General features: G+C 36.1%; 1 protein-coding gene across 3 annotated transcripts in view; it reads left to right on the forward strand.

Annotated features, from left to right (window-relative positions):
* The window catches only part of NEK7 (NIMA related kinase 7), a 190,550-nt gene that overhangs the window by 45,460 nt on the left and 119,165 nt on the right, over positions 1-25,925 (forward strand). For all 3 annotated transcript variants that reach the window (XM_074222291.1, XM_074222293.1, XM_074222292.1), the window contains exon 2: positions 12,051-12,135. In XM_074222291.1, coding sequence (XP_074078392.1) covers positions 12,079-12,135 — 57 coding nt within the window. In that variant the 5' untranslated portion in view covers positions 12,051-12,078. The remainder of the gene's footprint in view (positions 1-12,050; positions 12,136-25,925) is intronic.

A 25,925-nucleotide genomic window follows, 5' to 3' on the forward strand; every position in this document is an offset into this window, starting at 1 on the left:
TGTATTGTTTGTGTAATTAAATTGTGATTAGAGTTTCCTTATTCGTTCACTTATTTGTTGTGTAAAGAAAGATATTCATTTTGGTAGCTCTTAAAATATGACGCAATAGGTAATGACAAAAACATTGAATTCTAACTTCCAAAAACAAAGTTTTTGGGTCACTAGATATCCTACAATGAATTATCTAGCTGAACAATTGTATTATAAAACAATATGTTATGAAATAATGTTAGCCTTATTTACAGTAATTTTCTGCCTGGAGTGATTATATAACATCTGAATGCTTTTCAAAACTTGATTCAAAAGCAAAAACAAACAAATAAAAAAAAACAAAACCAAAACAAAACCCAAACTTGATTCAGCCTAAGTGTATGTGGAAGTGTTTAGTTTTGTATGTGGAATGTATTCTGTATCCAAACCAGTTTGAACAAGGAACAGTCTTCTGGGGGTAAGAAGCAACAGGAAAATAGGAGTAATTTCATTTGCTTTTTCTCTCATGTAACGTAAATTAGGATAATCCACAGGCAGTTTTAAGAAAAAAAAATAAAACAAAACTGCTGTAGGTTAATCAGTCTGAAACTTTATAAAGGGATTTTACTTGTTTATATGATGACTTTACCCTGGTATATTTATTGTCCTTAAATAAAATACACATTTTCCTCAGAAAAATACTAGGAGTGTTTGCATAAAATTTCATTGTTTTCTCCTCCCCTTATCTTCCATATTGATTATTTAATTTGATGTATTATATGCAAAAGAGTTACTAGTATTGGCTTCCTAAGTGACAAGGTCTGACTACCAAGGGTTTTGAAACAAGTAGCAGCTATCAGCATTTTCTCAGTTTTGTCTCCCTAGAGGTGACATTTTTAGAAATCTTCACAGTTTTGCAATGTTTTCTCCCATCTCTAGACCAGTTACCCAAAACATTTATAGGTAATTGGTAAAGATTGATCACTGATCTAGTTTTTTCCTAGCATTTTTAAGTTAATATCTCAGCTATTTCATGCTTAAAAGACAAATTTTTTTAAAGGATGGTAATATTAACTTATTTAATCAACTCTAGAAACTTATTAATAATGATATAGAAGTGCAGTATCATTAAGTATTTTTGTTTAATATTTTGAGTTTGTGCATATGGGAATGTTGGCAAAGGTAGATGTTTAGTGGATATTAGCTCACTCAATAATGCAGACATGAGGATGAGATCAGGAGCATATTATTCATACTGGACTACTTTAAGGTCAAGAATAATATTTAAATTTGTTCTTGAGATTTTGGATTTTGCCAAATACCAGTCAGTATACTTTCCTTTCGTTTTCATAGGAATATACATATGCATAAAGCTGAGCCTAGTGACTTCTAGTGACTAGCATTTCTCTAAAACTACAATCTTTTCTTTCTGTCTCATCTTTCACAAAATTTAATTGCATGACCAACAAAAGGTATATAATTTAGTTTGATATAAAAGTTCTCTTCAAATATATTTAAATAGTAATTAGAAGAACTAAAGATGAAATCTAAAGAGCTTTAAGAAGGATATTTATTTTTTTGAGAATACAAAAAGGACTTAATCCTTCCTTACCTCCTGCTCCCTTCAAAAAAGTAATATACTAGAATTTGATTAAGTTTTAAACATTCCGAATTTTACCTCCAAAATAATTTCTGATATTATTTATAGCCTTGCCTAGTATGTTTCTTTTATAGAATGTTTTATCTTCTGTTTTTAACATCTTGTTTATATCTTTTTTTAATATCCCATTACATTATGTTTTATCTTAATTTCCAAATATATCTTAATCTCCTTCCCTCTCCAATGAGCAGTCAATCCTCATAACAAAGAATTTAAAAAACGTGGAGTGGGAGATGAACCACACCTAACCAACAGCACACAGCACAGTGTCTGGCACATAAATCCTTGACTGGTTAATCCATGTCCATGGCCCCTCTTGTTTGTAAAGAAGGGTGAGATATTTGTTTTTTGTATCTTGACTGGGGCCAAACTGCGTTATAATTGAACAAGCATTCAGCATTTTTTAAATTTACATAATCATTGTGTGTGTGTGTGTGTGTGTGTGTGTGTGTGTGTATAATTTTCTTGCTACTCCTTACTTCACTCTTCATTAGTTCTTAAAAGCCTTCTCATACTGTTTTGAATTATTAATATTCATAGTTTCTTAAGGCTTAGAAATATTGCTTCATAAAATAGATATCAATTTGTTTAGCCATTTCCATCAGTTGATGGGGTTTCTGGTTCTTTGGTTAGCCTGATATTTTTTATTTATATTTTGAAGAACTCAGATAATAGTATCAGATATAGGAAAACTGTCATGTTCAGATGGAATTTCAGCAATGTGATCATTTAGGAAGTATTAGGTAAAATTACATTTTACTCAAGTTACGATATGGATTTGATTGATTACCTGCTAGGTTAGTTCATTGTCTACAAACTTGTGGCAGGTGGATTGGGTCTAAAGCTGCAGATAGATTGGGTCTAAAACTGAATACCAGGAGGAGATTGAATTGAGTCAAATTTAGAAAAGTATGAAATCTTTTTAACAGTTCTAAATTGCTTGTTATTATGTAAACCCATCTTTTGGAAACCATCATTCTATATGCCTAAATATTGATGTGGCACCATGATTTTAAAAGGAATAACAGGTGAAAATCATTTGAAGGATAATAGAAAGTGGATCTTGAATATGAGTAGGTTGTAGCATTTTATCAGTAATGATGAGTACAAGAAATGATGTAGAAGGTATTATGGACATAAAAAAGAGATGGACCAGTAGTGAGAGTGAGAGATAACAGGCAGGACAAATGCTATACCCCTGAAATAGTAAAAGAACTACAATTAGACTACCAAGTTGGCTGCATGCATGTTCTGGAAGACTTAGGTGAAGTCGTGGATGAGATAAAAAGAAATAGGCAATTGATGATCTTTCTTAGTAGAAGGAATATGTCAGTAATGAAATTCATCTTTGTTAAATTGACATATTTTGGTTTATCTTTTTTTTTGTTTTTGTAAGACAAATTAAGTGACTTGCTCAAGATCACACAGATGATGATTATTAGGTAATTATTAAGGTCTGAGGCTGCATTTGAACTTGGGGCCTCCTGACTACAGGGCCAGTGCACAATCCACTGTGCCACCTAGCTGCCCTTGATTTAACTTATTTAGATAGATTTACTTAGAGAAAGTTGGAAGTATGTCAGAAGAATGAATGGAGTTTTGAACATTAAGCATAATTGAAAGATAAATGTTGCCATTTTGTCATAATGGAAAGAACACTGGATTTAGCCTTCTGGTTCAAAGTTTTTATCATTTATGAGAATGTAAAAAAAAAACCCCTCACAATCTTCTCTTAGTCTGTTTTTCTCAGCCAATTAAAAGGGGACATAAATCCTTAAATGCTTTGCAAACCTTAACGTGCTATCTCATTGTGAGTTATTTCAGGAACTCTGTGTCATAAAAACCAGAAATAGGATAACCATAAGCAACTGGACAGAGATGTTAACTCTCAAAGAAAGATGTTTTGAAAAATATATCATGTTAGATATTTATATCCAATCCTACCTCAATATTGCATGAATCTGGGGTTTTTATTATTGTGGGTACTCCCACCATCAATGTGAATTTAGAGCAATTAATATTTGTGCAATACCAATCTTAGCAATACATTTGGTAAAATAATATCATTGACAATAGATCTTGGAGACATCCAAAAAAATTCCTTGTTGTTCAGTCATTTTTCAGTTTTCTCCAATTTTTCATGACCCTATTTGTAGTTTTCTTGGCAAAGATATTAGAGTGGTTTGGCATTTCCTTCTCTAGCTCATTTTCCATATGAGAAAACTGAGGTAAAGAGGTTTAAGTGACTTGGCCAGGGTCTCACAGTTAGCCAGGATGTGGTACAAAATTTGAACTCACGTTTTCCTGACTCCAGGTTTGGCACAGTATTCACTGTGATGCCTACCTACCCAAAAAATCCAGTAGATTGTTAATGAAATGTAGGACCCATCATCTCAAGATAGCTGTGGAAAGATGAACACTTCTTCATCAAGAAGACAGAAAAGGGGGGCAGTTAAGTGGCACATTGAGTAGAGCACGGACCTGAGGAGGACCTGAGTTCAAATCTGGCCTCAGACACTTAATAATTACCTAGCTGTGTGACCTTGGGCAAGTCACTTAGCCTCATGTCCTTAAATAAATTTTAAAAAAAAGACAGGAAAAAAATTGATATTTTCACAAAAATAGCTTAAAATTTATAAAACTTATTTGAAGCTAACTGATCTCACTTTATAAAGTATAAAGTAAAGACTTCTAATGAATATTATTATATATCTGTTGCTATCTGATCCCTCATCAAAAAAGAGAATAGATAACTATCATCATTATAGTGGAGGGAAGGTGGGTAAGCTTCATCGGTGATTTCACAGTTATAGGAATCTCCCTGCTGAAGAAATTTCCTCTACCAATGAAGATTCCTGGAGGCCTAAGTGACTTGATCAGGGTAATATGTGTCAGAACCAGGATTTGAACCAAGATCTTCTTGACTCCAAGTTTGGCCTTTTTTCCTATCATATCATATTTCTTGTCAGGGCAGAGTGTTAAAAAATTATATAAGTACTTTTCTTTATAAAACATTTTGGCGAATTTCTTAATATTGTTCACATGCTTTGTTGTCTAATTTGTAAAATAATAGAAAAAGAGAAAAATATTTTTCCTTGGTAATTAAAATATTCTTTTAAAGAAAATAGTATAGAATTGTATCAACTATTAAAATAGTTTCATTTTAAAATAGTTTGTATTAAATATGACTGAAAAACAATCTAGTCCTATTTTTTTTTTTAGGTTTTTTTTTTGCAAGGCTATGGGGTTAAGTGGCCTGCCCAAGGCCACACAGCTAGGTAATTATTAAATGTCTGAGACCAGATTTGAACTAAGATACTCCTGATTCCAGGGCTGGTGCTCTATCCACTGCGCAACCTAGCCGCCCCAATCTAGTCCTATTTTTCTAAGAATGTAAACATTCATCTTCAGTAGACAGATCATTGGTAATTTGCCTTTTTTCAACCCTTAAAAAATTGACCCTTCATTCTGTGACCCACTCCTGGTTCTGTTTGGTAGTGAGGGAATAATACTACGGAGATACTAACACTATCTACTAATGTTAATATAACTGATGGTGATCACACTATGAACCAGCAGGTCATAGAGGAGAAGGAACACTGGACTTGTAATCAGGAAAACCCAAGTTCAGATCTTGCCCTAAACACTTATTAATTGTGCTACCTTGAGCAAATCATTTAACCTTTACTAGCCTCAGTTTCCCTCATTTTTAAACAGGGTAACAGCACCTACTATGCAGGGTTGTGATGCTCAAGTGTGCTTTGTGAATCTCGAACTATTATTTATATAATTATTAGTTATTTTTGTCCAGTGGCCAATTAGTGACATATTAGAGAAATGGGAACTGTATCATTTTCATTATGAATGAAATCAAAGACAAAAGGAACTTCCTGATAAATGGAAGAATGATTCATCAGGTACTCCTTCTAAGAGGCAGATAAAGAGTTGGTCTTTTTAACATGTTTAAGGTTATCAGACATAGTTCCTAGGTTGTCTCCTATTGAAGTATTCCTGATAAGCATTTACAAAAAAAGATCACTATGAAAATGATTGCAACTTATAGAAGATCTGGTATAGAAGACAAAGAGGCAGAGTTTTTTAAATTTACATTTTAATTGAAATCTTTTGTTTTTACCTCTCCTTCAATTCCTAATATGCCTCTCTCTTTTCCCTCTCCCAGAGAGATAATCCTTATGGTATAGAATAAGAAAGAAGGAAAAAAACATTTCAGTAAAACTAGCCAATATAACAATCAAATCTACACTAAGCAGCATTCCATATTCAGAATTCCCCCAGTTCTGCAAAGAAGGAATGGAGTTGCATCTATTCTTTGAGCCTGTTTGCTTATTATATTTTTATATTTTATAGCTCCTGGCATTTATTTTTGGTGCTAGTTGTTTGCATTTCCAATGTTTTAATCATTGTGTATATTTTTCATGGCTTTACTTCTTTCATTTTGAATAAGTTCACACACATCTTCCTTTGTTTTTCTCTATTCATATTTACCATTTTTATTGCTCAGCAGTCTATTCCACAGAATTACTCTACTGCAATTTGTTTAGTCTTTCCTGAGTCATAGGATCATAAATATAGAGTCTACCCCTCTCATTCTATAGATGTGTAAACTAAAGCCCAGAGTATTTAGATGACTAATTCGGTGTCTTTCAAGTAGTAAGTAGCATAGTTGAGATTTTAACCCAGGTAGAATTTTAACCCAGGTGATCTGACTGTAAAAACAGTTTTCTTTCCAGACTCATCACTGCTACTTTGTTTCTAGTTCGCTGCTACTTTAAGATATGCTGCTATTAGTATTTTATTTTTATAGATACTTCTTTATGAGAATCAAGAAGATTCTTATTGAGAAATGAGGAATAGATAGTTTTTGCACACATAATTGATTAGACATTTTAAAGAATTAAAAATCCCACTGTACTTATTATTTGTTGTGCATTTTTAAAAATAGTATGTATTAGGGGTGGCTAGGTGGTGCAATGGATAGAGCACCGACCCTGGAGTCAGGAGTACCTGAGTTCAAATCCAGCCTCAGACACTTAATGATTGCCTAGCTGTGTGGCCTTGGACAAGCCACTTAACCCCACTGCCTTGCAAAAACCTGAAAAAAAAATAGCATGTATTTCAGTAATAGTACAACCTTAAAAGTTCTTTTGTAGAAGTAATTTGCCATGCATATAACAGAATCATTCAAGATTCGCTAGAACATGTAACAACAAAAATGATTTTGTTCCATAACCTTTTGATTATTACTAACAAGCAAGATATAAAATATGTGTTCAAGTTTTTTTCTATCATTGTGGAGGACAATTAGTGTAAAAGAGTCCAAGTAGAAAAATTTTTATAGTAGATGAGAACTTCCAGATAATCCTGTTTGTAGATGATGACATTGTGTTAACTGTGATAAGCCAGCCCCACAATGTTGCAGTACTCTTTAAATTAATTTCATAATCGCCCAAGCATATAATCTAATTATATTGGTATTTCTTCTCTAATATACACCAAATGCATATATTGTGAAGTTAATCGGTGTGTAGATGGTGAACAGGAGGAGGAGGAAGAGGAAAAGAGTTAGTTACCATTGCTTTTGAGAAATTTCACAATTTTTGTAATGACCTGAAACCACATTCTTCTATTTTTACTGTCTGGATGTGAATCCTTTTATTTTTTTCCTATGATTTATTTATTTATTTTCACATTTCTACAATAATTTTGTTGTAAAAGTAAACATAACCCCCCCCCCAATACAGAAATCTCAAGAAAACTAAAGTGAGAAAAATAAAAGGGTGCTTCAGACTGTGTTCAGATAGCATCGGCTCTGTCTCTGGGATGATAGACTTTATCATAAATCTATCAAAGAGGTTGCTTCAATATTTTTCCCCTACAGTTCCTATTGTTGTTTTTTTTTGTATTTTCTCTGATTTTTTTGTGCTCCCTGCTATGCATTTTTTTCTTTAGAAAGAGTTTATTAATTTTGAGTTTTACAATTCCCCCCCATTCTTGCTTCCCTCCTTCCCCCACCCCTCACAGAAGGCATTTTGTTAGTGTTTACATTAGTACCATGTTATACATTGATCTCAGGTGAATGTGATGAGAGAGAAATCATATCCTTAAGGAAGAAAAATAAAGTCTAAGAGATTGCAAAATTATATGATAAGATAATGTTTTTTTTTTTTTTCTAAATTGAAGGTAATAGTGTTTAATCTTTGTTCAAACTCCACAATTCTTTCTCTGGATACAGATGATATTCTCCATTGTGGATAGCCCAAAATTGTCCTTGGTTGTCACACTGAGGGAATAAGCAAATCCATTAAGATTGATCATCACCCCCATGTTGCTGTTAGGGTTTACAGTTTTTCCTGCTTCTGCTCATCTTGCTCAGCATCAATTCTTGCAGGCTTCCCTGAATTCCTATCCCTCCTGTTTTCTAATAGAACAATAGTGTTCCATGACATATATATATACCACAGTTTGTTAAGCCATTCCCCAATTGAAGGAAATTTACTTGATTTCCAATTCTTTGCCACCACAAACAGGGCCGCTATGAATATTTTTGTTCAAGTGATATTTTTACCCTTTTTCATCATCTCTTCAGGTTATAGACCCAGTAGTGGTATTGCTGGATCAAAGGGTATGCAAATTTTTGTTGCCCTTTTGGGCATAATTCCAGATTGCTCTCCAGAAAGGTTGGATGAGTTCACAGCTCCACTAACAATGCATTAGTGTTCCAGATTTCCCACATCCCTTCCAACATTGATCATTGTCCTTTCTGGTCATATTGGCCAGTCTGAGAGGTGTGAGGTGCAGCTTCAGAGATGCTTTAATTTGCATTTCTCTAATCAGTAATGATTTAGAGCAGTTTTTCATATGATTCTAGATAGCTTTGATTTCCTCATCTGCAAATTGGCTTTGCATATCCTTTGACCATTTGTCAGTCAGGGAATGGAGAATGTTCCAGTCGTGGGTTGGGGGTGGGTGGGAGGGGGAGGATGCTGAAGGCCTATCAGTGACATCATAAATTCGTAGAAGGATCACCATTTAAGTTACCCACTTTCTGATTATATTTCATTTTACTGTGTCAGGCTTTTTGTAAAGAAAATTTTATAAATTTTCCCCCCACAAACTTACTAAGGTAGAGGTAATAATTTTGTAGAAATTTTAATGTCATCATTGTTAGGCATTATATTGCAGAGGAAAGTTTACTTTGGAGTTTAAATGCTTGTGTGGTGTTTGGCAAATAATTAATTTTTTTAGGTCTCAAGATTATTATTTATAAAATGAAGGGATATGATTTTGTACTTCATTGAAGGCCTCAGTCTTGCATTAGTCCTACCATTCCCTGCATTTTTTCCTATCCATGTTTTGCTAAATGAAAGAGAAAATTATGCAAATTTATGAATGGACCTATTATAAATTTTTATTATATAAGCTCAACAATTAGGCCCTCACTGCTGCTAGGCAGTCCTTTTATACTTCTTTAATCAACTCACTATATCAGTTCACCCCCAGTGGTGTTTCTAAACCTTTTCATCCTTCTAAAAAAACTCCTTACTTTCCCTTATCCTGCCTTTTCTGCTAAGAGCCTTGCTTCATATATATTTCTGAAAAAAAAAATGAGGCCATCTGTCAAAGCATCCCTGTTATCTGTTCCTCCTCATTTCATATCATTAAAATGCTGCTTTCCTTTTGTCTTACTCCTTTATCCCTGCTAAATCCAATGGACCCCGTTTTCTTCTCCCTCTGTTCTACTTGGTGATATTATTGACCTACTTGGTGGTATTATCAACTTCCATCTCCATGCTGATGAGTTCTCAAATCTGTCTATCCTGCCCTAACCCCTCTGCTAACCTCTATTTTTACAGCATAATAAATTGAATGTCTGATAGACACTTTAACATATCCAAAACCAAACCTACTTTCTTTACCCTCAAAATTATGCCCTTTCAATCCTCCTTGTAATTAATTGATGAGGATACCACCATTCTCCAAGACCCCCAAGTTCATAACCTCAATGTCATCTTTGACTCTCCCACTTCTCTTTCTTTGCCCATATCTAGTCTGTTGTTAAGACTTGTTGATTTTACCTTCCTCATATCTTTGGCAAATGTCCACTTCTTTCTTCTGACTCTGCTTATCACCCTGATGCAGGCCCTCATCTCCTTACTCTTAAACTATTACAGGGATGGCTAGGTGGCGTAGTGGATAAAACACCGGCCCTGGAGTCAGGAGTACCTGGGTTCAAATCCGACCTCAGACACTTAATAATTACCTAGCTGTGTGGCCTTGGGCAAGCCACTTAACCCTGTTTGCCTTGCAAGAAGCTAAAAAAAACAACTATTATAATATTCTGCTGGCTGGTTTGCAAACCATAAGTGTCTTCCCACTCCAGTCCACCCACTATTTAGGCACCAAGGTGATTTTTCTAAAGTGCACATTGGACTATATTACCCCTTTTCCTTCTCCCCTCCTTTCCCCTACCAGTGACTCCTTATCATCTATCACCTCCTGGATCAAATGCAATATCCTCTTTTTGGTGTTAAAACCGTTTATAACCTAGCCTCACCTGCTTTTCTATTCTTCACCTGATAATAACCTGTTCCTCCCCCAATACTCTTAAATTCAGTGACACTGACTTCTTTGCTGTTTTGTTTTTGTTTTTGTTTTTGTTTTTGTTTTTAGTTTTTAGTTTTTGCCAGGCAATAGGGTTAAGTAGTTTGCCCAAGGCCACACAGCTAGGTAATTATTAAGTGTCTGAGGTCGGATTTGAACCCAGGTACTCCTGACTCCAGGGCTGGTGCTCTATCCCCTGCACCACTTAGCCATCCCTTCTTTGCTGTTTTTTGAACAAGATACTCCATTTCTTGCCTCCAAATATTTTCATGTGCTCTCCCCCCATGTCTGGAATACTTTCCATTTTCATCTCTGCCTCCTTGCTTCACTGACTTCCTTCAAGATCCAATCAAATTCACATCTTCTACATGAAGAATTTCCCAAGTAAATTCCCTCTGTTGATTATTCCCCATTTATCCTCTATATAGCTTGTTTGAACATAGCTCTTTGCATGTTAATCCCCCTAATTAGATTGTTATCTCCTTGAGGGCAGGGACTCTCTTTTGTCTTTCTTTATTTTCCATTAGCACAATGTCTGGTAGGTAGTATGTATTTAATAAATGTTTTTTGATGGATTGATTCTGGATTTGGATTAGATTAGATGATCTCTAAGGCTTCTTTAAGTGACTTGTTTCCTTTCCCTTCTGTCTTTCTTTTTTTTTGTTAAAAACATATACACTTATATGAACATTATTATACATGTGGCAAAACCACCTTTATATCTATTTAAAAATCTTATGTGTTTTTTCTTTTCTTGTAAAATTATATTTTGATAAATACTTTCATACTAGCAAATGAAAGATGCACTTTTACCTTTCTAACTTTTTCTAGTATATTGGAAATATTAACTGGAAAGCAATGCTGTGTATAGAAATAGCTTTCTCTTACTAGAAGTGATTAAAAGTGGAAGAAAAACCTATTGATAGATGAGGAAACTTGCTTGCCCTAATTTGATCAGGTCTTTGGATACATGAGTCTATTCTAGGATAGTTTTAACTTTGAATTCAGATATTTAAGATGAACTATAACAACATTTTGTAATAGCCCTGTAAATATTGATTGATGAGAGTTATTCAGTAAAAAGGAATATTTACAATTAGGTATTTATATTTCCATAAGTCTTATTTCATTGCATAATTTTAAAAAAGTATAGCATCTAATAAATGATTAATGCTTTTGTTTTAATGAGTTCCATTTTTAAATCATAGTTTAGTATTTCACATTTCTCCCTCAGGCAAGAGTAGCTTTCACTAGATTAACTTTTTGAACCATCAGACCACAGCCATGTTAGACTAGAGGCTCTGTATCCTAATTGGAGTTTTAAGTACTGGAGAAAATAAACAGTTTCATTATGGCAGAACTTTGAACCTAAATGTATGAAAGAATGATACATATTACATAAATTCTTAAAGATAAATGAACAGAAACATGACATTATATCAGTATTTACACCATATTTTTATGTATATAATACCTTATTTAGATAGGAGAAACTCAGCAAAAGGAAACAATTTAGACTTAGTCTAGACTGGATATAGTTTCATTAAGGTTGGTTGATTAGGTAGGAGAATGCCTTTATAGAAAATAAAGGAGTTAAAAGAAAAAGAATGAAGATGTGCCTGAGATTAGAGAATCTGGATAATAGGACTCATTATTATCTGAAACTCCTTAGTTGAAAATGCTCTGAACACCAAGATGAAACTCTTCCACTTAAATCTTACTTTAAATGTATTTCTGAATTATAGCATAAATCAGAGTATGAATATTACAATTAAATCTCTCTTTTATTTTCCCCCAGAATTTCAGACTTCTTTTTACATTGTACAATGGATGAACAGTCACAAAGCATGCAAGGGCCACCTGTTCCACAGTTTCAGCCACAGGTAATTTCTAAGTCGGGAAGATACTAAATATTAGACATATACTTACTTTTGTTTTACCAGTGTAAGCAACTGTACCATTTCATTGTTACTTTTGGTCATGTTTATAAAGATTTATTGTGCATACTTAATTTCTGTGTAGAAGCATATAAAAATGATAATTTTCAGAAAATGCTTATGTTCATAAATTAAAACTAAAATTAAATAATTAATAAAAAGGAGTAGACTTAGAGAGGCTTTTTTTGGGGGGGGATTAGAATTAGGATCTTCAGCTTCATAATTTGGTATTTTTTTAAAATCTTATTTTTATTTTAGACAATGGAGTTAAGTCACTTGCCCAAGCTCACACAACTAGGCAATTATTAAGTGTTTGTGGTCAAATTTGAAATCAGGTCCTCTTGACTCCAGTATTGGTGCTCTATCCACAGTGCCACCTAGTTGCCCCAACTTAGAGAGACACTTTTAAAGGTTTTTTAAAAAGGGGTTGAGGTTGAATCCTATGATTCAGAAAACTTAAATTTTTTTTCCCTTTGATTGCTGTTGTCAAAAGGGTGCAAGTTGCCCTATGTTTTTCCTTTTGCAGTCTTGCATTGCTTTCATTTTTTTCTCCCAGTATAAAGAATTTCTTACTCATTTAATTTGTGGATTGCCAAAAAAAAAAAATAAAGTCCTAGATACTTGACTTTAATAATTCCCCCCCTTTTTAGTGGAAAAACTTGAGGCTACAGAAGAGAGTATTTAGCATCTTTTATTTAGTGTTTCTTAAAGATCTAGACATACCAATGCAAAAGGCCTGACCCTTCATTTTTTTGCTGAATTCAGAACATGAAACTGGCAACTCCTTAAAGACTATAAAAACAAGATAACACTTGAACCATTTTCTTTATCTAGTATTTTATTTGTTCTATAGCTAAAAAAAAAACCAGGTAAGGGCAGCATGAATTTCTAGTTTTTATTGTGCCAGTATTTGAAATTAATTATATGTTTACTTTTTTAACTTGAAACTTGTATTTTGTGTCAACATCATGAATGAAACCATTGACATTATCCATCAGGCAGAAACAGATCTCTGTGCTTGTCACTTGAGGCCATTGGTGTTTTGGACATTCCATTGCTTCATAGGACTGTTTAATAGAACGTAATGGAAAAGGAAGCCATAACAATTATGTAGTTGATGTTATGATTTTTTGAAATTCTCAATTTTTCACAGCCCTGTGTTTCAAAGGGAAAAAACCACTTTCATTTTTGCCTCCTACTGACTCACCACCTGGGAAAGGTCGGAGAGGCAGTAGGGGGCAAAAATGAAAGTAATTGTTTTCCTGTGAGACAGTGGGCTGCCACACACTCTACATTTCACAATTAGAGAAGCAGCTCTGCATTTCTTTTCCCACTGTTCCTTTGGTTTGCACCCCCTGCTGTTGCTCCTGTGTGGGTAGGCCTGGTTCCCTGTAGGAGATAGGCAAGTGTCATCCTAGGCTCTAGCTGCCCTGTGGCAACTGGGGGAGGGGGAAGGAGTCTCAGCCCTTCATATTCGTGCTGATGGTAGAAGACTGTGAAAGAAAGATTTCCTGACAAGAGATGCTGGAGTTATTTTTATTATGTCTTTGAAAAATGTTACCATCTTCAATGGCATTATTTTAAAAGCCCATGACAGAGCAGCCTCTGCTCTTGGTTGACAGTCATCTCTTGTTTTGTTCCACACCATTGGCCTGAATAATGGAGGTGATGTGGTAACATATGGTTAACTGAGTGACTTTTTTCACTTTCATAATATGAATATATCTGACCCTAAATAGAAAACTAAGAAAGCATTTTAAGTATCAGGCAATAGTTGTTTTTCTATAATAGCAAACACTGTATGTTTTTGATGTATCCTTTCTTTTTCTTATTCCTCAAATGTCAAACGTTTGTTTACCATGATAGTGATCTCTCTCTCTCTCTCTCTCTCTCTCTCTCTCTCTCTCTCTCTCTCTCTCTATATATATATATATATATATACTTGGTATATTATTTATATTTCTTATTCCAAGACCTTTGTTGTAATTCTGTCACTCTATAGCACAACAGATTAGGGAACCGTAATGAGGAGCTAGAATTTCACTCTTGCCATATTTAGAAAGTGAGATTTATTGACTTATCCCAGCATTCTACCTTCATTGTCCCACATTTAATTTGTGAAGCATTCATCTTGGAAAATAAACACATACATTCATACATCATTTGTACATATACACACATCTATACATACATATATATATGTATATGAAATTCAAGAATTTTCTATTCTTAGAGTATCTTGATTTGTTCCTTTATATAAATCTTAAAGCCAAGGTCTGTGCTGAAGCCTGTTCATACTGGTTCTGTTGTTAAATTTTTTGTGTGAGGGTCAGCTAGGTGGCAGAGTGTATAGAGCACTTACCCTGGAGTCAGGAGGACTTGAATTCAAACGTGACTTCAGATACTTAATAATTAACCTAGCTGTGTGACCTTAGGCAAGTCACTTAACCCCACTGCTTTGGAAAAACAACAACAAAAAAATTTTAGTGTGAGTATTTACATCTTGGAAATTGGCAAATGCTACAAATCAGGACTTGATTCTATATCTTGTTGACTGTGTATAAGAAAAGGTGAGTAATGCAGATTAAACTTAAAAGAATGTGCAATAGTTTTTGAAAGTCTGACTTTAATGGGTCTTCCCCCCCTCGATTTTTTTTTTGACAAAGAAATGCTAAAATATCAGTTTTTGGACATTCACAGTGTTTATTTTAATATAATTTTTGTTTTGACTAATCATGTGATTTCATTGGTGGAGGGAGCTGTAGATGAGGATCTTCTTCTAATGCAAAAAAGCAACTTTTCTACAACTTCTAGTGTTAGACTTGCCCAGAGACAGAACGTGAATACAGGCCTTAGAATTCAATTGAGAGTACTGAGACCCAGGGAGGTCAAGTGGCTTACTTGGGATAATTTTGGTAACCAAAAAGTATCCAAACCTGAGCTAATACTTAACTATAAGTGCTATTAAGAGAGATTTATGTGAATGATAGATTGAAGATTGATTCTTGATTTTTTTGAAATTAGAGACTTAGAATGTTTTGTTACTGCTCTAGTTTCCCAGGTTGAAGGCAAATCCCAAATGAGATAGCCCATGAAATTTACAGTTGCTATAGACAGCAATAAGTTCAAAGAAACAGACTCTACTCTCACTGCTTTCAGAGCCCTGTAAAGCATACAAAGAGGGAGACCCAGAGTATGGGTTCATTTCACATCTTATGATTATGTAAGAAAATGTGTAATGTAGTCCTAAAAGAAACTAACTCAGAGCTCTAGAGTTAGTTGGGAAACATTTAGTTTGTACCTACTAAACAGTGAACTAGCAAAGGAGAGAGATTCTGGGAAAGACTTGGCAGGTTGAGCAATTGGAGATTATAGTGTGAATGAAGAATTTTGTTTGGAGTTGTATGACAGGTGGGTGAAGTAGAATGACAATAGATTATGACTTGGTGAATACAGAAATTGTGTTCTTGTGATTGTGGAAACAGTATGTCCATATTTGTAAGTTACTGAGGTGGAATAGAGGAGTATATTATGTGAAGTGAATAAGCTAAAGAACTGAAGTTAGGGAGTTAAAGCAATTATCAGTATCTTTGCCTCCTCAGATGAAAGAACTGAGAAAAGAAGGGGCATATCCTAGAGATACATAGATATCAGCTACTAGAATTTTGATTGAGTGATAGATTTTTATTGCGTGAACTTCAACTTTTAAGACTACTGAGTAATGATAGTAGAGGGGGGGGAGAACTTGGAAAGTCACAGTGGGAGTCATTCAAATGAAGAAGAGGACCAAAAAGACATCACTATGTTAGAGTTGAGTTACAGTGTGTCACACTGTGACTGATCAGACAAATAATCCTTGTGATCATTTGGGTGAATTCTCTGAATTTGCACATCTCTTATTTCTTTTCAGCTACTTCAGTTTTGCTTTGCTCATAGAGCAGAGCACCCTCTCTTATAAAGAGCATGTGGTACTGGACAGTCTTCTGCTAGTGTCTCCCATACTCCATAATCACTTGCAAAGTTCTTAAGACAGATCTTGAGAGTGTCCTTGTATTGCTTTTTTTCTGATCCCCCGTGAGAGCTTGCCCAGAGTGAGTTCTCCAGAAATCTTAAATTTGACATTCTAACAAGATAGCCAGCCTTTTGGAGTTGCACTCTTTGGTAGAAGAGTTTGAATGTTTTGCAGTTTCGTTTGAAAAAGGACTTCTGTGTCTAGTATCTTCTCCTGCAAGGTGTTCTTAAGCATCTTCCTAAGACAATTCAAATGGAAGTGATTCAGTTTCCTGACATGGCCCTGGCAGACTGTCACAGACATACAGCAATGAGGTTCAGCTCAGTGGCTCTGTAGACCTTCAGTTTTGTAGTCAGTCTAATACCTCTTCTCTCCTACACTTTGCTTTGGAACCTCCCAAATTCTGAGCTGGCTCTGACAATTTATGTGTCAACCTCATTATCAAGAGTATACCATAGTGCCCAGCACATAGTAGGAGTTTCATATAATGCTTCAGTAGAGGACTAAATAGGACAAAAAAATGAAGATTAAAAACTCTTGCTGTCTGTCTCCTTCACTCCTATTCATATATTGTTGAACAGAGCTGGAGGGAATGACCAAAAAACCAAGCAGACTGGGTCCACTACAGATTTATTAAATAAATCTCACCTGAGTTAGTATTCTAAGAGTTTTCCAAATCTTCCATATGACCATGGAATTGTGTAGAATGAGTGAAAGTATAGTTAGTATTGGAAAGTAACCAAGAGGGGCTGTTCTCAGGAGGGAGCTAGGGTTAAGTGACAGCTAGAGACTGCTTCCTCTGACATATACTAGGCTCTGGGACCCAAGGCAGTTCTCTTCACTTCTCTGGGCATTAGACAATTAAGACCTTAAGTTACTCAAAAATATGCTGATTTGCTTTGATAGCTAGAGTTTTCTCACTTTGGTGATCTGCTTACCAGCGAAATTATAGTTGCATATCAAATAGCATTATTTGAAACTCATACTTTCTGTTAGGCACTAGGACAAAAGCTAACCTTACAAGTTTAAGTAAAAAGAAAGATCTGCTTTCCAAGAGCTTAATTCCAAGTGAGAAACATAACATATAAAAAAGGGACTAAAAGCATGGAGTCTGGGAAGTGTGGGGGGTGTGAAGGGAATAGAGCTATGTGAGGGCATAATGGCACAGTTTGGAGGGTCACAAGTAGAGCTCAAAGAGGAGTGAGGAATGGCTGCCTTGGGCCTCTTACCAAAATGAAAGCCAAGAGAGAAACTCTTTCAGAGAAGTAGGGAGCTACAAGGACAGAGGTATATTTCACAATGAGAAGCCCACAGAAATTGAGGAATGTTCTAGGGTGAGAAGGAAGCTGCCTTGTGGTAGTGAAGTCTAGTCAGAAGCAGAGACAGAAGAGAAATAAGGGGCCAGTCCCAGTTTTCTTTTTTTAAAAGTCTTGAAAATAAGAACCAAAATTAACCTGCTTACTTACGTTTTCTCTAAGTGTTTTATCTCCTGGGTGTTTTAAGGAAAGATTCTAAGTGTGACTTTATGATAGTCTGATAATATAATTCATGGAAGAAGGCTGTATTTCTTTATTTGCTTCTTCTCTCTCTCTCCATACTGGAAAACTGCAGTTTACTTTATGGGCTACTGAGAATTTGCTCAAATGTCCTCTAAATTACTATAATTCTGGAGATTAATAAGGTTAAAATGAAATCCTTTTAAGTTTTTTTAATTTTTAAAATTTATTTTTGAATTTTACAGTTTCCTCCAATATCATTTCCCTCCCCCCACCCCCCCACAGAAGGCATTCTGATAGTCTTTACATTGTTTCCATGCTATACATTGATGCAAATTGAATGTGTTGAGAAAAAAATCATATCCTTAAAGAAAAAATAAAGTGTAAGAGATAGCAAAATTACATAATAAGGTGACTTTTTTTTTTAAATTAGAGGTAATGGTCTTTGGTCCTTGTTCAAACTCCAAAATTCTTTCTATGGATATAGATGGTATTCTCCATTGCAAATTTTCCCTGATTGGTGCACTAATGAAATGAGTAAGTCCATTAAGATTGATTATCAACTCCATGTTGCTGTTAGGGTATACAGTGCTGTTGTGGTTCTGCTCATCTTGTTCAGCATCAGTTCATGCAAATCCTTCTAGGTTTGTCTGAATTCCCATCCCTCCTGATTTCTAATAGAACAATAGTGTTCCCATAACATACATATACCACAATTTATTCAACCATTCCCCAATTGATGGACAGTCACTGAATTTCTAATTCTTTGCTACCACAAACAGCGCTTCTATGAATATTTTGTACTTGATGTTTTTACCATTTTTCATGATCTCTTCAGGGTATAGACCCAGTAGTGGTAGTATTGCTGGATCAAAGGGTATGCACATTTTTATTGTACTTTGAGAATAATTCCAGATTGCTCTCCAGAAAGGTTGGATGAGTTTACAACTTTACCAACAGTGTATTAGTGTCCCAGTTTTCCCACAACTCTTCCAACATTGATCATTGTCCTTTCTGGTCATATTGGCCAGTCTGAGAGGTGTGAGGTGGTACCTCAGTAATGCTTTAATTTGCATTTCTCTAATCAATAAAGATGTAGAGCAATATTTCATATGACTATGGATCACTTTGTTTTCCTCATCTGTAAATTGTCTCTGCATATCCTTTGACATTTGTCAACTGGGGAATGGCTTTTTTTTTTTATAAATTTGACTCAGTTCTCTATATATTTTAAAATTTTTTTAAGCCAACATGCTACTAGATCCTTTGTGCCATTAATTATTGATCATAATGTTGTTCTGCTTTAGATCTCATATAAAGAAATTGGAACCAAAAGTACTTATTTATAAGGTTGTCTTTTATTCCATAATAGGGATATAGGGAGGGACTTAAGAGTCAAAGGATAATTGGGTTTGTATCCAGTCTCTGACACTTACCACCCATGTCACTACCTTTCTGAACCTTAGTTACCTCTTTTGTAAAATGAAGATTGTTTATTTTGGTCCTCATGGGGTAAGGAGTACAATGTATATAAAACACTTTGCAAGAGTTAAAGCACTATAAAAATGTCTACTACTTCAGAGAAAATATAGTGAGGCTAATGTGTATTTAGAAATCTCCCCTTACAAATAGTTCAAAAAATTTACTGCCCCATGGAAATTTTAAAATTTCCTCAATCTTTTCCTTACTGAATCTCATTTTGCTACCAAAGCCAGTATTCTTTTAGTGAAGAAATCAATAAAACAAAATTTAAGAAGCATCTTCTATGGGCAGACCACAATATTGTATGCTAGGGAAATATAAAAATACCTTTGACCTCAAGGTGCTGATACATACACAAATAAATATTGTTCACAGAATAAATAGGGAAGAAAATACAAAAGAAAATCAAAGATAAAAAACTGTCTCCTTCAATCCTATGTCATATACTATTGAAGAAAACTGGAGGTAATCACTAAACCACACTGATTAGGTCCACTACAGATCTGTTATGTAATCTCAACTGAGCTCTTTGCAGCAAGACAATACTTTTGCCTAACCCTAATCAGTTTGCTGTCCCATTCACACAAGCCACCCATAGCACCTTCTACCCTCACCTTCTCAGTTGAAGGTCTCCTTTGATGGGACATCTTTGAGACTTCTCCCAAAACATCTTCCTTCTCTCATTTCACATGGAGAGTTTGCCAAGGCAAACTTTTGGCATGAATCTCATTATCCCATTCCTTTCTGTCTGCTCTAGCAGATGACCTCTGTCATCTCCATTCTGTTCCTCAGGCTCTCCCTATCTACCAGCTACTTCCCTGCTGCCTAAATGTCTCCCAAACTCAAAAACTCCTCAATTAATATATTTCTATTATCATCTTCTTCTTTCTTTTGTAGCTCAACTTCTGTTTCTTCTCTTCTCACTCTTCTAAAATCTCTTGAGTCTAATTTGCTGCCTCATTATTAATTTGAAATTATTCTTTCTGAAGTTACCAATGATCATTTAATGTTCAAATCTGAAGACCTCTTCTCAGTCCTGGTTACATCTTGATCTCTCTGCAGCATTTGACACCTTTGATCATCTTCTCCTTGATGCACTTTCCTTTTGGTATTCATATTTCTCCTTCTTGGTAAGTCTTTCAGTTAGCTAGCATTTATTACATGTCTACTCTGTATGAGGCATTGTACTTAGGGCTAGGGATACAAAGAATATTGACTGCTTCTTCTTAGTCTCTTTTGCTGATATACAAAAGAGACTTATCCTTGGGGCAGCTTGGTGATGCTGTGAATAAAGTACTGGCCTTGGAGTCAGAATGACTGGAGTTCATATCCAGCCTCAGAAGCTTGATGCCTGCTAGCTTGTGTGACCTTAGGTATGTCAATTAACCCTATTTGCCTCACATCTAGGGCCATCTCCAGTTGTCCTGATTCATATCTAGCCACTGGACCCAGATGACTTTGGAGGAGAAAGTGAGACAGGTGACCTAGGACAATGCCTTCTCAGTCAAATCCAATTCATGTGCTTATCCTGACATCACCTCCCTGATGTCATGGTCTTCTTTGAGAATGAAGGACAAACATCAGCATCCTTGTATACCCATCCACCTTGGGTTAGATTGAGTTTCTCTAAAGCTCTATCCTGGGCCTTCTCCTAACCTGGTTTCACTTGGTGATCTCCTCAGGTTCTCTGAATTCAGTTATCATTGCTTGCTCTCTCGCTCTCTCGCTCTCTCGCTCTCTCGCTCTCTCGCTCTCTCGCTCTCTCGCTCTCTCGCTCTCTCGCTCTCTCGCTCTCTCGCTCTCTCGCTCTCTCGCTCTCTCGCTCTCTCGCTCTCTCGCTCTCTCGCTCTCTCGCTCTCTCGCTCTTTCTCCGTGTGTGTGTATATATTATGCGAGTGTGTGTGTGTGTGTGTGTATAATTTCCTAGATAAACATTCACAACCCCAGTCTTTTTCCTTTCCTCAAACTTAACATGTTAAAAATATAATTCATTATCTCTTCCCCTCCCCCCAATTCTTCTTAACTTCCTCTTATTGTCTCAGCTATCACTGTCCTTGGATAATTTAACATTTTTTTCCTTCCCTAAAAGCCTAAATTCTTCCACACAACTCCTGCTCCACTACCCTTTATCATAAAGACCTCATCAAATTACCAAAAAATTGAGGTGGTTTACTGAGAACTCTATCTCACCTCATCATCTCATTCCTTCTGCAGCTATACTAATTCAGATATTCCTCTTTTCCCACATATACAATCTTAACTTCCTGTTTTTAGTTTTTCTCCTTTCTAAGCCTTCCTTCATATCTCTGACTAATTTACTATAGCTACTCCATTTTTCTGCTCACAAACCTTCATTAGCTTTCTTTGTTTGCCTTGTATTTATATCCTTACACCAGCTTACCTACCCAACTTTATTCTATACTAATCCTTTTCATGTCTTTTCTGCTTCAGCCAAAGTGGAGTACTCTCTTTTTCTCTCCTTTCTCATTTTGTGTTTTATTTATGTTTTAGATTTCCTGACTTAATGGAGTCAGGACCTCCCCAAATTATTATTTTTTACGTTATTTTTTTCAATTACATGCAAAGTTAGTTTACACTGCCAGGATAATCCATGTAAATACCTAGGGTGGGTGCTCTAAACTTATGGATATCATGTTTCCTTTGAGCAACTTCAATTTTGCCTTCCTCATAGAGCACAGCACCTTCACTGATGAGGACTCTCCTTGCTGTGCCAGTGTCTTTCATGTTGTACAATCAATGCTAAAATTCTTCAATGAGACCTTCAGGGTGTCTTGGTATTGCTTCTTCTGACCCCCTGTGAGTGCTTGCTTTGTGTGAGTTCTCCATAAAATAGTTTTTTTGGCAAGCGTACATCTGGCATTCCAACATCATGTTCAGCCCATCATTGTTGGACTCTCTGTGGTAATGCTGGAATGCTAGGCAGTTTAGCACAACAAAGGATCTCAGTGTCTGAAATCTTCTGCTAGGTAATCTTCAGAATCTTCCTAAGACAATTTAAATGTAAGTGATTCAGTTTCCTAACATAGTAGACTGTCCAGGTTTCACAGGCATATAGCAATGAGGTTAGCACAACTCCTTCAGTTTAATGGTCAGTTTAATACCTCTTCTCTCCTACACTTTGCTTCAGAGCCTTCCAAATATTGAACTAGTTCTAGCAATGGGATTGTCAACTTCTTTGTCAATGTGTACCTCCTTGGAAAGGACACTGCCAAGGTAAGTGAACTTGTCCTCAGTCCTCAAACCTTCTCCATTTGCTGCAATCAGTCGTTCCACAAATAGAGATGGTATGGTGCTGGCTGATGGAGCACTTGAGTTTTCTTGGTGTTAATTGTTAGACCAAAATTAGCACAAACAGCAGAGAATCAATTCTTACTCTGTTGCATCTCAGCTCCAGATTCTGCAATGAGTGCACAATCATCTTCAAATAGAAAATCATGCATTAACACTCCCTCAACTTTGATCTTGATTTATAGCCTCTTCAAGGTGAAGAATTTGCCATCAGTGCAGTAGATGACCTTGAGGCCATGTTCATCCTCAGTGAAGGCATTTGATAACATGACTGAAAATATCATGCTAAAAAGAATGGGAGCAAGGACACATCCTTGTATTACTTCATTGGTGACTTGGAAATCTTGAGAGCACTGTCTACTATCCAGAACCTGGTCATGTATGGCATCATGGACCTGGCATACAGTACTGATGAACTTCTCCAGTCATCCACATTTTGACATAATTTTCCATAAACGCTTGCGAATGATGGAATCAAAGACCTTGGTCAGATCTACAAATGTTGTATGCAGACCTCGGTTCTGTTCCTAGAATTTTTCCTGGAGTTGTCAGGCAGCAAACACCATATTGACTGTTCCTTGACCCTTTCTGAAGTCACACTTCTCTCAGGGAGGTGACCATCTTCCAGGTGAAGGATTAGCCTACTGAGAAGGACTCTGGCAAGAATCTTACCAGTAATTACTAAAAGAGAAACACCCCTGTGATTGTCACAGGGCAGTCTATTCCCTTTATCTTTATAGAGATGGATGATGGAGGCAATCTTGAATTCTTGGGAGATTCTTCATGCCTGGAAAATTTCAGCCAATTTTGTAGATTTCAGTTGGGATAGAATCAGCACCAGGTGCTTTGCCACTTGAATGGAGCCTAATGGCATTCAAAACCTCTTCTTCAGTTGGGACTTTAGCTAGGGACTGAATGACTTCACTTGAGGTAAATGATCAATGGTTTTTACATTAATTGATGAAGGTCTGTTAAAAACACTATTGAAGTGTCCAGTCCATCTTACTAGGATCATGTCCCTATTGTTAATCAATGTGTCTCCTTCAGCACTGAATAATTGGGATGCAACATATGTCTTTGGCCCATAAGTAGCCTTCAGGGCATTATAAAAGCATTTTGGTTTGTTACTGTCTGCATAAAATTGAATTTCATCTGCCTTCTTACTGAACCTAGATGCTGCCTTCTTAGAAATGGATGATCTATCCTGCTGGTAAACCTTGTGGAGTTCTTGTTTTTCATTTATCAGCTTCTATATTTCCCCATCATTTTCATCAAACCAGTCTTGGTGTTTGTGAGTGTTCTGGCCCAGATGAGCAAATGAAATGGCCACTCCTTTTCTGCTCCACTGTTGCCAGCTGTGTATTGACTGAGTTTTCCCTCTAAGTTAGCAACAAACTGTCCCTGATCTCTAATCTTTTGACATTTATTCTTCTAGTATTCATTTTGCCTTGGAGCCCCTGCTTTGATTGAATATAACTATTTAGCTTAGAGAGGATGAGTCTTTGATTGATCCAGCACTCTGCACCACACATTGCCTTTGTCACTTTCATCTTGTCTGTCTCTTCTCTGTACAATCATATTGTCTAATAGATTCCAGTATTTGCTACCAGGGTGCATCTAGGAAGTTTTATTGCATTTAGGTAAATGGAAGACAGTGTTTGTGATGAGGTCATGAGATGCGTAAGTCCAGTAGAAGGTAACCATTGTTGCAATTTTTCCAACTGCATTTCTCCCAAGGACTCCCTGCCATGTTTAGAAATCTGAGGCTACTCTAGCATTAGAGTCACCTAGAATTATAAACTTGCTCTCTTCTGATACATTGATGATAAGGGTTTCCAGATCTTCGTAAATTTTTTCTTTAACTTCGTGAGTGTTTGTCATGGTGGGAGCATAGGCACTGATGATGGTGGCATGGTGTTTTCCTGGAAGTGGAAAACTCATTACCATGAGGCTGTCATTCACTCCTCTTTGTAGGCATTCAAGGATGTTGACTAGATTAATTTGGATTGCAAAACCTACCCCAGCTTCACTGTGTTCTCATTCACTTCAGCCACTCGAGAAAAAAGTGTATACAATTCTGACTTCAATAATCTGGGCTTCATTTGCCAGTCATGTATTCAGGGCCGCTATTTGGATACCATACCTGTTGAGTTCTATCACAGCAAGAGCTGTTCATTTTTCAAGTCTATTGGATCTTGTGTTGTCTGAGTGTGTGCATGTTCTATATGCTGATGGTGAGTGGAATCTTATTTGAAAAAGTTTTCAATTTTTTTTTTTTGTATCTCTACTGCACTGTGGGATTTCCTGCCTGCCACAGTAATCAGGCCAGGGTTGGGTTAGCAGACAATTTTTAGGGCACTTTTTCTAGCCCCTTCCTTGCATCAGGAAGTGAGCAATATGATCTTTAAAAGGATTGCTCAGTCACCCAGGGGGCTGCCAAATCCCACTGCTGCTTTCAGTAGAGAAATGACCCCGTGGCCCTAGGCCACCTGTGTGCAGGGTTGTGACTACAACTCCTGGTGTATCTGCACCTGCTGCCTTATCACTTGCCTGTCACCACAGGACTTTGAGGAATGATTATGAGTGATGTCTTTTGTCGGATGCGTAAATTTGATTTAAGTGAGGTACATGTAATGATATCATCTTCCTCACTCTCTCTTCCAAAGTCATCATGATCTAGCATAGCAACACAGAATCAAGACAATTAGTGATAACTCTAGATGAAGTGAATTATCTTGGTATCTTTGATGTCTAACCAAGCTCTAAGTGCTCCACAGCACCTGCTTCAACTGACTCCATTGGTTTTGGAATGAATTGTTCTCCACCCATTCCACCAGTGGAAGACTTCACATGCTTGGGGTAGACACCCCCCCAACAATGGGTAAAGAGTGTGTTCAAAAAAGACTAGTACCTTGATGTGAGGGCTGTCAAGCCCTCCTCAGAACTGCTTTACATCTTTGATGTCCACCAGAGCCACCTAAACTATCACCTGTGCCTCCAAGAAACTATAGCATGCTCAGCAGCCATACCCTGGTAAACCATTTTGGCAGTCAGGCTAAACTAGGTTGAGGGTAACCAAGGGAATCTCAAATTTCCATATGTCATGTTGTAAAAGAAGAATTATACTAAAGGGGGGGGACCATGAAAAAGAAAGAAAAAATTAAAAAGTACTTATAAAAAGTTAACATAGTATTGTTCTGCATTAAGATTTCATAATTTTTTTCTCTAGATGGGGTTAGTATATAGTAATTTTAGATTTTTCTTGATTCTCTAAACTGCTGGGAGGAACTAATTCTATCATAGTTGATGTTGCTGTTTATGTGAGCAATGTTCTCCTGGTTCTGTTCATTTCATTCAGCATCAGTTCACAAGTCTTTCCATGCTTTTCTGAAGTTCCTGTGCTCATGATTTCTTACAGAACAATAGTACCTTATCAC

Source organism: Macrotis lagotis, chromosome 2 (assembly GCF_037893015.1).
Source record: "Macrotis lagotis isolate mMagLag1 chromosome 2, bilby.v1.9.chrom.fasta, whole genome shotgun sequence".
Classification (NCBI taxonomy): Eukaryota; Metazoa; Chordata; class Mammalia; order Peramelemorphia; family Peramelidae; genus Macrotis; species Macrotis lagotis.